The sequence below is a fragment of the Triticum aestivum genome, chromosome 1A (assembly GCF_018294505.1).
Source record: "Triticum aestivum cultivar Chinese Spring chromosome 1A, IWGSC CS RefSeq v2.1, whole genome shotgun sequence".
Classification (NCBI taxonomy): Eukaryota; Viridiplantae; Streptophyta; class Magnoliopsida; order Poales; family Poaceae; genus Triticum; species Triticum aestivum.
The window spans coordinates 204,217,343-204,233,530 of record NC_057794.1 but is presented as its reverse complement, the minus strand read 5'-3'; the positions used below and the strand labels follow the sequence as shown (position 1 = coordinate 204,233,530).

Here is a 16,188-nt window from a genome sequence, read left to right as displayed (position 1 = left end):
CCATCTAGGCCCACTAGTTCTCCGAGGGGGGGGGGGTTCGGTAACCCTCCGGCACTCCGGTTTTCTCCGAAATCATCCGGAACACTTTCAATGTCCGAATATAGCCGTCCGATATATCAATCTTTATGTCTCGACCATTTTGAGACTCATTGTCATGTCCGTGATTCTATCCGGGACTCCGAACTATCTTCCGTATATCAAAACACATAAACTCATAATACCGATCGTCATCGAACGTTAAGCGTGCGGACCATACAGGTTCAAGAACTGTGTAGACATGACCGAGACTCACTTACAGTCAATAACCAATAGCGGAACCTGGATGCTCATATTGGTTCCTACATATTCTACGAAGATCTTTATCGGTCGAACCGCATAACAACATACGTTGTTCCCTTTGTCATTGGTATGTTACTTGCCCGAGATTCGATCGTCGGTATCTCAATACCTAGTTCAATCTCGTTACCGGCAAGTCTCTTTACTCGTCCCGTAATGCATCATCCCGCAACTAACTCATTAGCCACATTGCTTGGAAGGCTTATAGTGATGTGCATTACCGAGAGGGCCCAGAGATACCTCTCCGACAATCGGAGTGACAAATCCTAATTTCGATCTACCAACTCAACAAACATCATTGGAGACACCTGTAGAACATCTTTATAACCACCAAAGGGGCACTTGATGCACTTATAAGTAGTCTCCCAATGCATATGTGTTTTTGGTTTTGTAGCTAAGTTTCCCTTATTGAATTGTTTAACAATTAATAAATTCTTTCATGTATTGATGGATAGTCATTTTGCACAGATCCATGTGCTTAGCACCGTTTCCTTTCGGGATCACCATAATGTTCCTTTTCTTCTTTAGTTGCTTTATCACATTATTTTTTTACCTATGTGACATTTTTAGCATCTGTACACCGTGAAGTACTGGAAAAGCCTAACAATTTTGCAGGATTTTGCGGGACAGATTTATACGATATACAGCTGCTCGATGCACCTGGTCCACGAACCTTCTTCAACGAAGTCAGTTGACAGCGTCACACACCAATCTCAATCGCACTTCAACACGCGAGCCGTGGACACGAGAGAGACAGAAACCGGCAAATCGCCCCAATAATCTCGGCAGTCCAGTTCCGCTTCTGATCTGAACTCTCGTCCCCTCGCTCCCCGCCGCCACCACAGCAGTTGAACACGAGCGCGATGTGGGGGCTAGGGTTTAGGTGGCTGCTGCTGCTGCTGCTGGCGTTCGCGGCGGCGGTGGAGCTGGAGGCGCGGTTTGTGGTGGAGAAGAACAGCCTGATGGTCACGTCGCCGACAGCTCTGCGGGGGCGGCACGATAGCGCCATAGGCAACTTCGGCATCCCGCAGTACGGCGGGAGCATGGCTGGTGCCGTCGTCTATCCCAAGGGCAACTCAGACGCCTGCGAGGCCTTCAACAGCGGCAGGAAGGAGCACCTCTTCCGCACCAAGCCTGGAGCGCTCCCCAGCTTCCTTCTCATAGACCGCGGAAGTGAGTGATGCCTTCTCCTGATTTTAATCTCTGTCACCGTTGCTCCGCAGTTTTGCGATGTTATGTGGTTCGCTTGCGGTTCTGGTGGATCCGCTGATATTTGCAGGACTCGGCAGTGTGAGCTGCTTTAGAGCAACTCTAGCAGAGTCATCATATTTGCAGTCGCTGTATTGCACACACCACACATTATACTTTTGGAGGCTGAACATGCGCCGTGCAAAGTCAGAGCCAGCCATATCCCAGCCTTCGTAATTTTGGTACATATGAGACCCATATGCCATTGACCACATACTTATTGTCCAATTTGTAAGCTTCTATTTTGCTTCACTGACATCATCAACAGGCCGGCGGCGCCCATGGCACGATCATGGTCGCAGATCACGATCACGGCCACGAGCACGACGGTGAGGGCGAGGATGATTTCGGCGGCGGCGACTCGATTCTGTCGACAATGCTCGAAATTATACTGAGCATTAAGGCAAACATCCACATGGATATCCCACCTAATGGTTAGCATAATTTTGAACAATGCCGTTGATCCCTCTCCTCCTCTTCCTCGGCGATGAGAGCGGACGCCTCTCCTCCTTTGAGAGTGGCACCCAGTCCGGCCACGGGAAGGGAAGTGGAGGCTGCGGGCGGAACGGAGGGAAGTAAAGGCTATGGGTGGCGGCAATATGAGCTATTCGGACATGGCGATGGCCATTTTGTAGGCGCGGGCGGCAGCAAAACGTGGCACGCTGCAGGAAAAAGGCAGCAGAAAAATGTGGTGGGAATGGCCGCGGGCAGTTGGCACGCGGGTGACCGCCATTAATTGGCAGGGAGAGGAGATGGGCCGCACAGTAGGCTGATGAGGGAGGTGAAACTGCCCTCCCGTGCGAGCAGTTGGCGGATGGAGCAACCTCCAAACCGGAGCCCCACAACCTCCAAATATGGAGGCTTGCAGGCTCCATATGGAGTCCCCTCCATAAATAATGGCGATCAGGGGCCCGATGGCGACTCTGCTAGAGTGGCCTTTTCGGCTAAAATCGCCATACAACAAACAAGTTGGGGTAGGCTAGAGCTGAAACCCATAAGAACCTCGCAACCAACTCATGGTTCTGGCACATGGATAGCAAGATTTCACGCACCCCTGTCCATGGCTAGTTCATTGGTGATACTCCAGTCATTTAGATCTTTCTTTATGGACTCCTCCCATGTCAAGTTCGGTCTACCACGAGCACTCTTGACATTATCAGCACGCTTTAGCCATCCACTATGCACTGGAGCTTCTGGAGGCCTGCGCTAAATATGCCCAAACCATCTCAGATGATGTTGGACAAGCTTCTCTTCAATCGGTGCCACCCCAACTCTATCTCGTATATCATCATTCCGGGCCCGGTTCTTCCTTGTGTGGCCACACATCCATCTCAACATGCGCATCTCCGCCACACCTAACTATTGAACATGTTGCCTTTTAGTCGGCCAACACTCAGCGCCATACAACATTGCGGGCCGAATCGCCATACTGTAGATAATAACGAATTCAGTTTTGTGGGCATTTGGTGTGCGACACAAAGAGTATTGACTGATATATACAATTGGTTGTGAATAAGTGCATGTTGTGGCACACTTCTATAAATTGGTAGGGACATTTTGTTGTCATGTAAGATGATGAAATTATTGGAAATGGATGTCATAAAAAATGACTAGCATAAATTGCCTCAAAACAGGAGATAAGACATAGTTCATGAGTTTTGAAAGTAGCAGGAACATTAGTTAAACCAAATGTCATAACTAAATACTCAAAGTGACCATTGTGTTGCTACCTCTCCTTGCATGCTTATCTGGTCTTGGGGAAAATGGTAAAACCATGTAATTCATCCAGTAGACCCTCAACAATTGGAATACGATATTTGCTTTTAACAGTCTGAGCATATAATTTCCTAGTCATTGCATAATCTCCAAGTGCACTCCTTTTTCCTTACTAATAAAGCAGGAGAGGAATAAGGGTTGGCACTTTCTCAGATAACAACTTTCTTGAGCAAATTAGCAACAATACGTCCATGATATTTTCTGAAGGGGAGCCTTGGCGCAGCGGTAAAGCTGTTGCCTTGTGACCATGAGGTCATGGGTCCGAGTCCTGGAAACAGCCTCTTGCAAAAATGCAGGGAAAGGCTGCGTACAGAAGACCCAAAGTGGTCAGACCCTTCCCCGGACCCTGCGCAAGTGGGAGCTACGTGCACCGGGCTGCCCTTTTACTTTCCATGATATTTTCTGATGATGAGGAAGTATATATGCTCTCTGGTTAATGATCTTGGCATTTTTGGTAGTAATGATATATTATGATCAAAAGCTCTTTTGGGATGTAGCTCATTTGGTTCCTGAAATATATCAGCAAGTTCCAGTAGTACAACCTTAATTGCTTCAGGTAGTTCAGGGTTTTTAGTTGCCTGTTCCAGGGCAAGTTGGATGAGGAGCACTATTCCACAAACTGACTGTCGGATCAGTTTATTCACATGCTTGCTGAATGTCTTTTGACAATGGCAAGCTCTAATCATGGAACAATCCTGTCATCAGCAAGAGTAGCTTTAATCTGCATGTTCTTTGATTCTAATTGCACTGGACTATGGTCATATATCCAGTCAGCTCCAAGATTACATCATAGCCTTGTAAGCTTAATACTCTGAAACCTAAGCAAAACTTTTCTTACTGAATTTCATAAGGACACTGACGTGAAATAAATTCAGACCATTATTTTTGTCCATTAGCTACCATAAATCTGACTTTGGTAGTTGATGTCAAAGGACATGCTGCTAATTCAGCAGATTGTGGGGCGATAAATGTGGCAGTACTCCCACTATCTATTAGGGCCATGGTTGTTGCTTTCCCATTTTTCACAGCTACAGAAAATACATTTCTTGGCCTTGATTCCCATTAGAGCATGCATTGAGATTTGCAGTCCCTGTTCATTGTTCCCAGGTGTTCCTTCCTCAGTTTCTTCCTCATAATCTGTCAGATGAATAATATCAGCATCTTTAGGGAATTGAGCTTATAAAACATGAATTTGTGCTTGCTGGGAATACTTGCAAACTTTTTTATGTCCAGGAAAGCATTTCTTGCAAATTCCTTTAATTCTTGCTTGCTGTATAATTGCAGCAGGTGTTGCAACAGCAGGTGTTGGTAATTCATTTGCATCAAATGCTACCTGTCTTTTGGCACTCGGTTGTTGGTAAAGAAAGGATGGCCTTTGCACCTGTTAGGGGTGTTCCAATCTTCTTGCTAACCACATTGCATTTTGTATGTCAGTGGGCTTGTGGCATTGCAAGTGGCCTTGTATGCAATCCTTTAAACCAGCAATGAAACTGTTCATGAAATACTCATTGGGTATTGCTGGATTGTCCCTTTCATGATATTCATTTGGGTCTCAAATTGCTTTATATATTGAGCCGCATATGAGATTTCCGCTAGGGCATGCAATGTCTTGACATTTTCATAGACTGAAAATTCAGAGAATTTGTCTCCTAAAAACCTGCACAACCCGTGTCATTGCACTGCATGAGCAGTATAACCAGTTCCTCTCCACCAATGCACTGCATCAGCAGTGAAATAAGTAATTGCAACTTCAGTTGTCTGGAACAATGGAATTCTAGCATTTTCAAAGTATTGCTCCATAGCTTGTACACAGGAATATTTACTTTAGTAGGTTTAAAAGCACCAGGAGCTCTTCTGGGGTCTTGCTGTGGTTGTGCCCTTTGCCTACTAGCATGTCTGGCTTGTTCCCAGTCCACCTGCTCTTCTTGAAACTGCTCATGCACCTGAACAGTCTGAACTGCAACTTGCTGTTGCTGAGGCTGCAAGTTCTGTTGTTCAGGTTTGTTTTGGTTTGTCCTTGATGGCTACCATAATTGGGATGTCTGTAAGGAAGATTTGGAGTTTCATCCAGGTTCAGTTCCCTGCCCTGACTGTCCTACAACCTAGCATTTCTCACTGGTGTATTGTATTAAGGATATAGGGCTGACAAGGTGCAATCATAGGAAGGTTATTCAGAGGGGTGCCCATATTAACACTGTTCTGTCCATCAACAGGGGAAGGTGGTGTGTTGTCTTTCTTGCTGGTTTCTCTTTGGCAGAAGTACCCTCAACAGGATGCGTGTATCACCGTGGAGACGGCGAGACCTTTGTCGGCTACAGTGACTCGGACCACGCCGGTGACGTGGACTCCAGAAAGCACCTCAGGCGTGCTGTTTTCCCTCGGGAGCAGTCCAATGAGCTGGAAATCACATAAGCAGAAGGTCGTCGCCACCTCTTAGTGCGAAGCCGTGTACATTGCAGCGGCGACAGCGGCGTGCCAAGGGATCTGGTTGGCTTGTCTTCTCGGCGAGCTACTAAAGCGAGATGCTGCCCCTGCGATCCTCTACGTTGACAACAAGTCCGCCATCTCGCTGTGCAAAAATCCGGTACTTCACGACCACAGCAAGCACATTGATGCTACCACTTCATACGGGACTGTGTGTCGAGAAGGGCATGGTGGCTGTGGAGTTCATTGGAACCAGCGAGCAAAAGGCGGACATTCTGACAAAGCCTCTTGGTCGTGTACGCTTCCAGGACCTGCGCGGCAAGGTCAGGATCGTCTGACATCAAGCCCCTCCGACAGGGTTGAGGGGGAGATTGTGGGCTCCACCACTGTCTGCAGATAGCGGACTTAGATATTACTTACTCCCTTCGTTCCAAAATAGATGACTCAACTTTGTACTAACTTTAGTACAAAGTTAGTATAAAGTTGGGTCATCTATTTTGGAACGGAGGGAGTAGCTAGGAAGCAATAGTCATGTCGGCTAGAGCCTTCTTAGTTAGTAAGGAAGTGAATGCATCTAGACATGTAGTTTTGCATGTACTAGCAGCTACATAGTCGGTTTAGACATCAGGATCCGACCCTCCCTTTGTACTATAAATATAACCCAAGAGCCAGCAATATAATATAGCTTCCTCTCAGCAGAAATCAAGTGTCTCTCTCGCTAGTCCATAACTCCTTTTCTAGCTGCTTACAGCGCCCCGAGTACTCGTAGTTCGGCCCCGAGCACTCACAGCTCAGGCTAACAATCTTGTACTTCTCGGAGTCTTCACCGGGAGGTGGCCTTGTTCCCACAAGGGGAGGTAGGTGGAGCTAAGTTCTACCGGAAAAAGTTCTATTCTAAGCTAACCCTAGAGAGGAGGTGGTGGAAGAGTATTTCTAGTTTCCCTCACGATGGGGTAAGTTAGAGGCAAAAGGGGAAAGATACATGAGCCTTTGACCCTCTCACTGCGCAGGCAGGAGAGCCTGGATGTGGAACCAACCAGTTTGTTCAAGATGGAAATGGGCCGACCCGGACCTGGCCCAGTGGCCCCAAGGTCAATATATGAGGCCACGGGTCGACCTATTTCATCAGAAATTTGTGGCCTCACTGACCCGTTGGGTACATGAGGCCGACCCAAAAGTTCAGCAAATTGTTGCCCCGAAGACACTGTCATATTTATGAACAGAAGAATATTTCAGTGTAGCCTACTTTGAAGATCAAGATTGACAAAAATTGTCACGTATGCACAGGACAACCCAAACTCCAACACTGAAATATTCCCGACTACTACTGAACTCCTACAGGTCAACCTAAATATTCCATGTCTGCAGTCTACAAGAGTCAAAAACTCCTACACATATACGCACCGGGATTACTGCAGAACCAACACTTGAAACTACTACAAAATCTACACTGAAGCTATAGTTGTCTCACCTGTGCAGAATCCTTATACGCACCGAAGTACCTACTGAAACTCTGGAACTCCTACTACAGAATCTACACATATACTTACTGACCAAGAACCAAAACAGTAGTAGTCTCGCCTATGCTTGGCTTGCAGCTGCGCTGGGAAGGAGAGGAAGCCGGGAAGAGTGAGCAAAATCCGGAGACTCGGAAGGCCACTGAGACGGCGAGCTTGCCAAGTTCGAGAGGAACAGAACGGCATTTAGGATGGCGAGCTCGATGGCGGCTGGGGCAGCGGGACGGCAAGCTCGATGGTGACCAAGACGACGAACAAGAGGCGCACCAGGAGCGGGAGGAACACTGGCGGCGGCAGAGATGCTCGGGGCGGCCGGCGGCAGAGACGCTCGGGGGCGGCCAGCAGCAACTAGTGCATAGCGAATTGACTGGGTTGACCCATCTGATCCATTGGGTCGCACGGTGCCGGCTCCACTGACCCATGTATAATTTAAGGCCAACCCACTTGGCCCATTGGCCTTGACATTTTGGGTCACGTCAGTGACCCAGCGGGTCGACCCGGCACATTCCCATCTTGACAGTTTATGAAGGAGAGAAGTGGCCATGCTGCATTAATATGTGGCCCACCACTTTATTAGATCCTTCTTGGTTACAGTGATTTCTGAGATGGTTCTAGGGCATCTCCAACAATGTCTTGTCATCGTTAGTTAGCTTTTGCCACATCAGCTAAATCCTATATGGAGGGAAGTAATAGTTAGGAGAGAGTTGGTTCATTGTTGGTATAACTTCATGACCATAGCTACAGGCAAGCCAAGGCAAAAGTTGAGAGAAGACTATAACATGAAAGAGCAGAAATAATATAGAATATATAAGTATGGGTTAGTGTTACATACAAGCTATTGCAGTAGAATATGTTGTAATGTTGGTTGATGATGTGGATGTCTATACATACATGCTTATGTACAAACTATTGGAGATGCCCTAAACTGAAAAGGGAGTATTCATCTTGTTTAGCCACTTAAGCAACTTAAAGAAAAGGCTAATGTTGTTTTCTCCATGTATGTTATCCAGATTGCTTGTTTGCTAAGAAGGTCTGGAATGCACAATATGCTGGTGCCTCAGCAGTGCTTGTAGTTGATGACAAGGATGAGCCACTGATAACAATGGACTTACTTCAGGAAGATGATGAGGCTGCAAAATACATACAGAACATATCCATTCCTTCTGCTTTAATTGATAAGAAATTTGGAGAACAATTGAAGAAGGCTGTTAAAGATGGTGAAATGGTAAACGTGAATCTTGATTGGAGGGAGGCTGTCCCACATCCTGATAACCGAGTTGAGTATGAGTTGTGGACAAATAGCAATGATGAATGTGGGCCTAAATGTGATATGCTTATGCATTTTCTGAAGGAATTTAAGGGAGCTGCGCAGTTACTTGAAAAAGGTGGTTATAGTCAGTTCACACCCCATTATATTACTTGGTATTGCCCTCAAGCATTTGTTGTCAGCAAACAATGCAAGTCCCAGTGTATAAACCATGGAAGGTATTGTGCACCTGATCCAGAACAAGATTTTAGTACTGGCTATGATGGAAAAGATGTTGTTGTAGAGAACTTGAGACAGCTTTGTGTGTTTAATGTTGCAAATGAGATAAAAAAACCATGGATCTGGTGGGATTATGTGACTGATTTTCACATAAGGTGCCCAATGAAGGAGAAGAAGTATAACAAAAAGTGCGCAGAAACAGTCATTAAATCACTAGGTTGGCTCCTCTTTTCTTTCTGAGACTTACCTTCACTCAGCAATAAACATGTTCATTGTAATTAATTGTGCTTGTTTTATTACAATTAACATAACACATTCATGTTTTTAAGAAATGTACATAAGTTCATATGCATTTGAATTCACATGCGTATGTACATAATCTGTAGAAATGGCATTGTATGACATCGGAGACCTTGCTGATAGTTAAAGTGGCATCACTAATTTAAGCATGAAGGTAATATTCATTTTACACTTCAACAGGTTTGGAAGTGAAGAAGATTGATAAGTGCATGGGAGATCCAAATGATGATTCTGACCACCCTTTACTAAAAATGGAGCAGGACTCTCAGGTGAACCGACCTTATAGAGTTAGTCAAGTGAAATTTATAAGTAAAACTGAAACACTGTAGACTATTATCAATTCAATTTATCAACTTAAATACACTTTTGTATCCTGGGGTTTTAATATGATCTATGATGTTAGATAGATTGGGAAAGGGTCAAGAGGAGATGTTACCATATTGCCTACTCTTGTTGTGAACAATCGACAATATCGAGGTAAATGTTCCACAAGATCTAATGTAAGGATGTAACCAAATTGCACCTGCTCTAGCTGATTTTAGTCTTGAAAGGAACAGGAAAGCTAGGAAGGAAAGCTGTCCTCAAAGCTATTTGTGCTGGCTTTGAGGAAACTACTGAGCCAAATGTTTGTCTGAGTGATGGTAAGGACAAGACATTACACCTTTCCTTATGTACCTGTGTTTATTAAAAGGGTTTGTCTAGGGCACATCTAGATGTGCCCTAGTTATTGCACATCTAAGTGACACAAGCAAGTGTAGAAAGAAAAAGAAAAAGGAAAAAAAAGAAAATACTCACACGAATCTCCGCATAAGATCAATGATATAGGACTTAGATGTGCAATACTTATGGCACATCTAGATGTGCTTTAGCAAAACTGTTATTAAAATATCGAGTGCTAATCCTGAGTTGTTTTAACAGACATGGAAACAAACGAGTGTCTGAGCGATAATGGAGGTTGCTGGCAAGACAACGCTGCTAATGTAACAGCTTGTAGGGTATGTATAGGTTGATGATTTTCACTGGACATCAGTCTTATGTTCTTAAACATTCTCTGGTTTTCTTAATTTGCTGTGATCAATACTTGTCCAGGACACTTTTCGTGGCAGAGTGTGTGAATGCCCCACATTCAATGGCGTGCAATTTAAAGGAGATGGCTACAGCAACTGTGAACGTAATATTCTTTCTGGCTATCTTTGCAACTTCTATACATGAATGACTGTTGAAACAATTATCTTCCAGTTTGCAATTTACAGTTCCTTTTTAACACTGCTTGCGTCAGTAAGTGGCTAGTAGTGAAACCATGATTGATCAACATTTTGTTGGCTAGTAAGTTCTGTTGTTAAAACTTGCTATATACTGAAGTTAAATTGTGTAAGAAATACATGTATACAACAACAAATCCTTTCAATCCCAAACAAGTTGGGATAGGCTAGAATTGAAACCCATAAGATCTCGAAACCTAGTTATGGTTCGCGCACCTGGATAGCTAACTTGCATGCACAAATGTCCATGGCTAGTTATTTGGTGATATTCCAGTCCTTCAAGTCTCTTAACAAACTCCTCCCGTGTCAAGTTTGGTCTATCCTGACCTCTCTTGACATCATCAACATGCTTTATCCTTCCGCTTTGCACGGACACTTCTGGAGGCCTATGTTGTATATGCCTAAACCATCTCTGATGATGCCGGACAAGCTTCTCTTCAATTAGTGCTACCCCAGCCATATATATCATCATTTTGGACCCGATCCTTTCTTGTGTGGTCACACATCCATCTCAGCATGCACATCTCTGCTACTCCTAACTATTGAACATGTCGCCATTTAGTTGGCCAGCATTCTATGCCATACAACATCACAGGTTGAATCAATGTCCTATAGAACCTGCATTTTAGCCTCTGTGGCTCTCTCTTGTCACAGGGTACGCCAGAAGCTTGGCGCCACTTCATCTATCCAGCTTTGATTCGATGGCTCACATCTTCATGGATATCACCATCCTTTTGCAGCATTGACCCCAATATCAAACCCAAATTCTTAATCGTGCATGCGCAGGATTTGGGAGAAGCAAGCGGCCGCCTCACACACGCATGCATGCAGTCACATGGTCCAAATTTGTCTTTATTCATCTGACGTGGCACATACTGACAACACATTTCAATTCCATGTCTGATGAATGTGTACGTGCATTTGTTCGGGTTTTCATTTTTTTTAAAATCCATATCTTTCAAACCGTGCGTCGGAATTCAGATCCGTTTTCACCGTTGGAATCCTCGCGATGAGATCTTTAAAACTACATCCCGCATGAGTATGTTTCGATGGAATATTTTTGATGCCAAATTTGGTGCTATATGGTGCAACTCTATTACTACATGGTGCAACTTTAGTACCTTTCAATTCCAAAGTCTGCTTCACAACTCTTTAACTTTCTATTAATCCCCGTCCAATTATCCTCGACTAGTACGACATCGTCCGCAAAGAGCATACACCATGAGATATCTCCTTGTATATCCCTTGTGACCTCATCAATCGGCAAAGCAAAAAGATAAGGGCTCAAAGCTGACCCTTGGTGAAGTCCTATTTTAATTTGAAAGTTGTCGCCATCACTTGTTTGAATACTTGTGACAACATTATCGTACATGTCCTTGATGAGGTTAATGTACTTTGTTGGGACTTTGTGTTTCTCCAAGGCCCACCACATGGTATTCCACAATATCTTATCATAGGCCTTCTCCAAATCAATGAATACCATATGCAGGTCCTTGTTTTGCTCCCTACATCTCTCCATAAGTTACCTAGAAGATAGCTTTCATGGTCGACCTACCGGGCATGAAACCAAACCAATGTTTGTGACGCTTGTCATTCTTCTTAAGCGGTGCTCAATGGCTCTCCTATAGCTTAATTGTATGGTCCATCAGCTTAATTCCACTGTAATTACTACAAGTTTGAACACCCCCTCCCCCCATTCTTGAAGAAATACATGTACAACATAGTTTTTTTTAGCACAGTACAGACGCAGACGCTCATACATATGCACACACACTCACCCCTATGAACGCACGCACACCCTACCCCGATGAGCACCTTCGAGAGACTGAGCCGACCCATCAGCTTGAGATTGACAAAGTCGCCATAGATGCCTTCATAGTCGACGGGAACGTCTCCTCCCACTGAAGGCACATCGTCGGAAGCCTGAAATAAATCCAGGAAACTGCGACCACCACTGCGAAGTCTAGGACTTGAATGCTGATGGGTTGGTTCCACCACAAGGGACCTAACCATCTGAGCTACACTCAGTTCGCTACAATATACTCCCTCTGTCCCAAAATTCTTGTCTTAGATTTGTCTAGATACGGATGTACGTACATCCGTATCTAGACAAATCTAAGACAAGAATTTTGGGACAGAGGGAGTAGTTATTTATATGTATGCTAGTGTGTCTCTTAAAGCATTAAGAAGCATGTAAACCACTGTGGGCTATGAAACCATGCTGGTATATTGTCATGGTCATTCTGTTTGTATATGTTATGAGCTCGTATCGGGGGACATCACAAAATACTAAAGGAGGCGTGATGGAGAACTTTGATAATGACAAGGAGTTGTTGCAAGCCTGTAGGACTCTTGCTGTCGGAAAGCGAGAGATGCCAATGGTGTGCCGAGACAGTAGAGCTCCACAGTCTGCAGTTATGGAAGTGCGGAAGAGGTTCAGGAAATCAAGAGTGCAGTCCATATGGCAATAGGAGTTTCATAATTGAAATAAGTTCAGTTTGGCCAACATTTTATGTTTGCTAGACGTTGCAACCTTTTAATTAGACGTCTTCGCTAGTTGCTTTACCAACCGGACTATCTTTACTATCACAGCCTAGGCGCCTATTTGATACCGCCGGCTCTGGGCTCCGCTGAAAACACTTGAAGAAAATGCACAAATCGATCAAGTGCCATTAAACAACAAATAATTGGGAACTCCTTACCATCCATGACATAATTATTGTATGAACAAGATAATGAAGAACCCTTGCAACTTGTGAAGTCAACAAGCAGACGTAAAATACAACAGCAACAACAACAACAGCACCAACAGCAACAGCAACAACAACACAAAACCTCTTGTCCGAAGAAAGTTGGGTATGCTAGAGATGAAACCCTATAGAACCTGTCAGAATGCCCCCAAAAAGAGAGAGTACAAGCTGTTGAAGTGTGTATGTGGATTGCCTAGCCCTTCCATCAGTTCGGACAACAAGAGGTTTTGGTACACTGTTGGCCAACAACAACACAACAACTTTTGGCTGCGTTGGCTAGTACATGAAGCTTAACATGGTATCGAAGCTAAGGTCTTGAGTTCAAGTCCTAGCTTTCGCCATACCTTTGAGTCTATATACGTGTTGACTTCCGTCGTCACACGCGAGAGGGGGTGTTGAAGTGTATATGTGGATTGCCTAGTCCTTTCCATCAGTTTGGACTTTTGGTTGCATTGGCTAGTGCATGAAGCTTAACAAAACAAAGTGAATGAAAGTAAATTGAGGTTCTGGTACATGGATTGCTGATTTCCATGCTGTCTTATCAATAGCCCTATCAAGAGCCAAATCCCTGGGTACTTTCCAGTCTTTCAGGTCTCTTTTTACCGCCTCCTCCCATGTCAACTTTGGTCGCCCTGACGCTCCTAGTATTTTCGCTACTCTTTAGAATACCTTATGATGGATATGTCCAAATCATCTTAGCCGGTGGCAGGGGTGGGCAAAAAAATCGAGGATCGAAAACCGACACCGAAGCCGAATAGACCGAGGACCAAAAATTCGGTGCTCTATACGGTCCTGAGGTGTGAAAAACCGAAATTTATTCGGTGATCTCGGTTTCCATCCAGGGTTGATTGAACTGACCGAATACGCCGAAATGCTACGCATTGGCCCAAAAAGACTAGCAAAGCCCAGCAACCCATGTGGCCCAATTAAAGCACACATTGTATTGGATCCTAAGAAAAGAACGCACAGGCACAACCCACCCTTGCTGCTCGACAGCAACAACAGCGCCCCCCCCCCCCACGCGAGGACAACTTCCGATTCTCCATTTCTAACATAGCCACCACAGGTGTTTATCTCCTAGACTCCTGGTCTCATCCTTGGCCGATAGTGAACGCTGCAGCCAGTGCAAGCAGTGGAGGCGCCTCGGCCGCCCGGCAACCGGCGCCCAACGCCTTTTCTCTTTCCTTCCTTCGTCTCATCCTTGGCCAGCAGTGAGCGCTGCAGCCAACGCCGGTAGTGGAGGCGCCTCGGCCGCCCGGAAATCGGCGCCCAACGCCTTATCTCTTTCCTTCCTTCGTGTCTCCTGTGTCTCCTTGGGAGACTGGATTTTTTTTTTGTTTACCTATCTCCGTCACCATCCCGTTGGGATTGCTTTTTAATGGATTCACGTCCCCATAAGTAGTTCATTAGGACATACAAGGTGTTCTTGCCTGTACGATACATTTTTCCCTTCCTATCTTTCTTCCATAGCTCAGATTTTCAGAGAACCGGTTCCGTTCGAGTTAAACCGAGGACCGAATTGACTTTTTGGTTGACCGAAGCCTTGGTTAGCAGTTTCTCAAATGATTGATCGGTCATGAATATTTGATAACCGTATTTCTCAATAGCCCGAGGAACCTAACCGATCGGCTTAGCTAGACCGAATGCCCAGGCCTAGTCGGTGGACAAGCTTCTCTTCAATCGGTGTATGGCCGACATCCACATTAGCATGTGTATCCTAGTGACACTCATTTGTTGGATGTGTTGTCTCTTAGTAGGCCAAAACTCGACTCCATATATCATCGCAAGTTTGATTGGCGTCCTATAGAACTTACCTTTGGGCTTTTGTGGGACCTTCTTGTCATAGAGGATGCCAGATGCTTCCCGCGACTTCATCCACCCTGCTTTGATTCTATGAGTAACATCCTCATCGATACCACCTTTACTTTGTAGAAGTGATCTCAAGTATCGGAAGGCCCCCCTCTTAGTCACTATATGCCCCTCTAAACTAATATCTCCCTCCTCGCACCTAACACCATTAAAGTCACACCTCATATACTCGGTTTGGTTCTACTAAGCCCTTGGACTCTGCAAGTCTTGTCTCCACAATTCGAATTTCATATTGACACCCAACCTAGTCTCGCCAACTATTACCACTTCATCGGTAAGAACCATACACTAGGGCATATCTCCTTGTATATCCTCTCTGACCTCGTCCATCACTAAGGCAAAAATGTATGGGCCCAAGTGTAATCCTTGATGTAGTCCTTTAGTATTTGGGAAGGCATCGGCCTCACTATCACCTGTCCGATTACTTGTCACAACATTATCATACATATCCTTCATGAGGGTAATGTACTTTGTTGGGACTTTATGTTTCTCTAGTGCCCACATGACCGTCCTTGGTATCTTGTCATATGCCTTCTCCAAGTCGATGAAAATGGTATGAAGATCCTTCTTCTGCTCCCTATCACTTTCCATGAGCTAATGTGGCAGAAAACTCGCTTCTATAGTCGATCTTCTGGGCATAAAACCAAATTGTTTTTTCATGACATCCGTCTCTCTTAAATGATGCTCAATCACTCTCCCAAAGCTTCATAGTATGACTCATAAGCTTAATTCCTTGGTAATTAGTACAACTTTGAATATCTCTTTTATTCATGAAGGTAGTACTTGTGTACTCTTCCTCCACTCTTTGGGCATCTTGTTTGAAAAATATGGTCGAATAGCATAGTTAGCCATACTACTGCCATTTTCACAAGGAACCTCAACATCTCAATAGAAATACCTTCTGGTCCCAAGGCCTTTCCTCCTTCCATCTTGTTAGGGCCTCATTAGCCTTGAGCTCTTGAATCCTCAACACGAACCGTCTATTATTGTTCTGATGTAGGGTGGAACCCTATACGACCGATCTTTCACGAAGGGAGCGGATCCCAACGAGGAACACGAAGAACACAAGGGGGAAACACGAAAGGAAACACAAGGGAAACACTCAAACCAACGAGATTAGGTCACACATATGCTAGATCCTCGAAACACAAAGAGATACACGATCCGAATCCAACAAAGGACGATACATAGGTAACTGGTTCTTCTCCGCGAGGAGGTCT

The 16,188-nt window shown here is 44.9% G+C and overlaps 1 protein-coding gene across 6 annotated transcripts in view; it reads left to right on the top strand.

Moving 5' to 3' along the window:
- The first annotated feature begins 1,010 nt into the window (after window positions 1–1,010).
- The window catches only part of LOC123043163 (vacuolar-sorting receptor 1), a 29,429-nt gene continuing 14,251 nt past the window's right edge, over window positions 1,011–16,188 (top strand). For 3 of the 6 annotated variants that reach the window (XR_006419077.1, XM_044465544.1, XM_044465529.1), the window contains exons 1-7: window positions 1,011–1,509; window positions 8,312–9,004; window positions 9,268–9,356; window positions 9,495–9,564; window positions 9,630–9,728; window positions 10,006–10,082; window positions 10,177–10,258. Coding sequence is in view for 5 of the 6 variants with exons in the window: in XM_044465544.1 (XP_044321479.1) it covers window positions 1,200–1,509; window positions 8,312–9,004; window positions 9,268–9,356; window positions 9,495–9,564; window positions 9,630–9,728; window positions 10,006–10,082; window positions 10,177–10,258 (1,420 nt within the window). In the remaining variant the exon portion in view is untranslated. The remainder of the gene's footprint in view (window positions 1,510–8,311; window positions 9,005–9,267; window positions 9,357–9,494; window positions 9,565–9,629; window positions 9,729–10,005; window positions 10,083–10,176; window positions 10,259–16,188) is intronic. The other 3 variants (XM_044465553.1, XM_044465540.1, XM_044465536.1) reach the window with 2 other exon arrangements.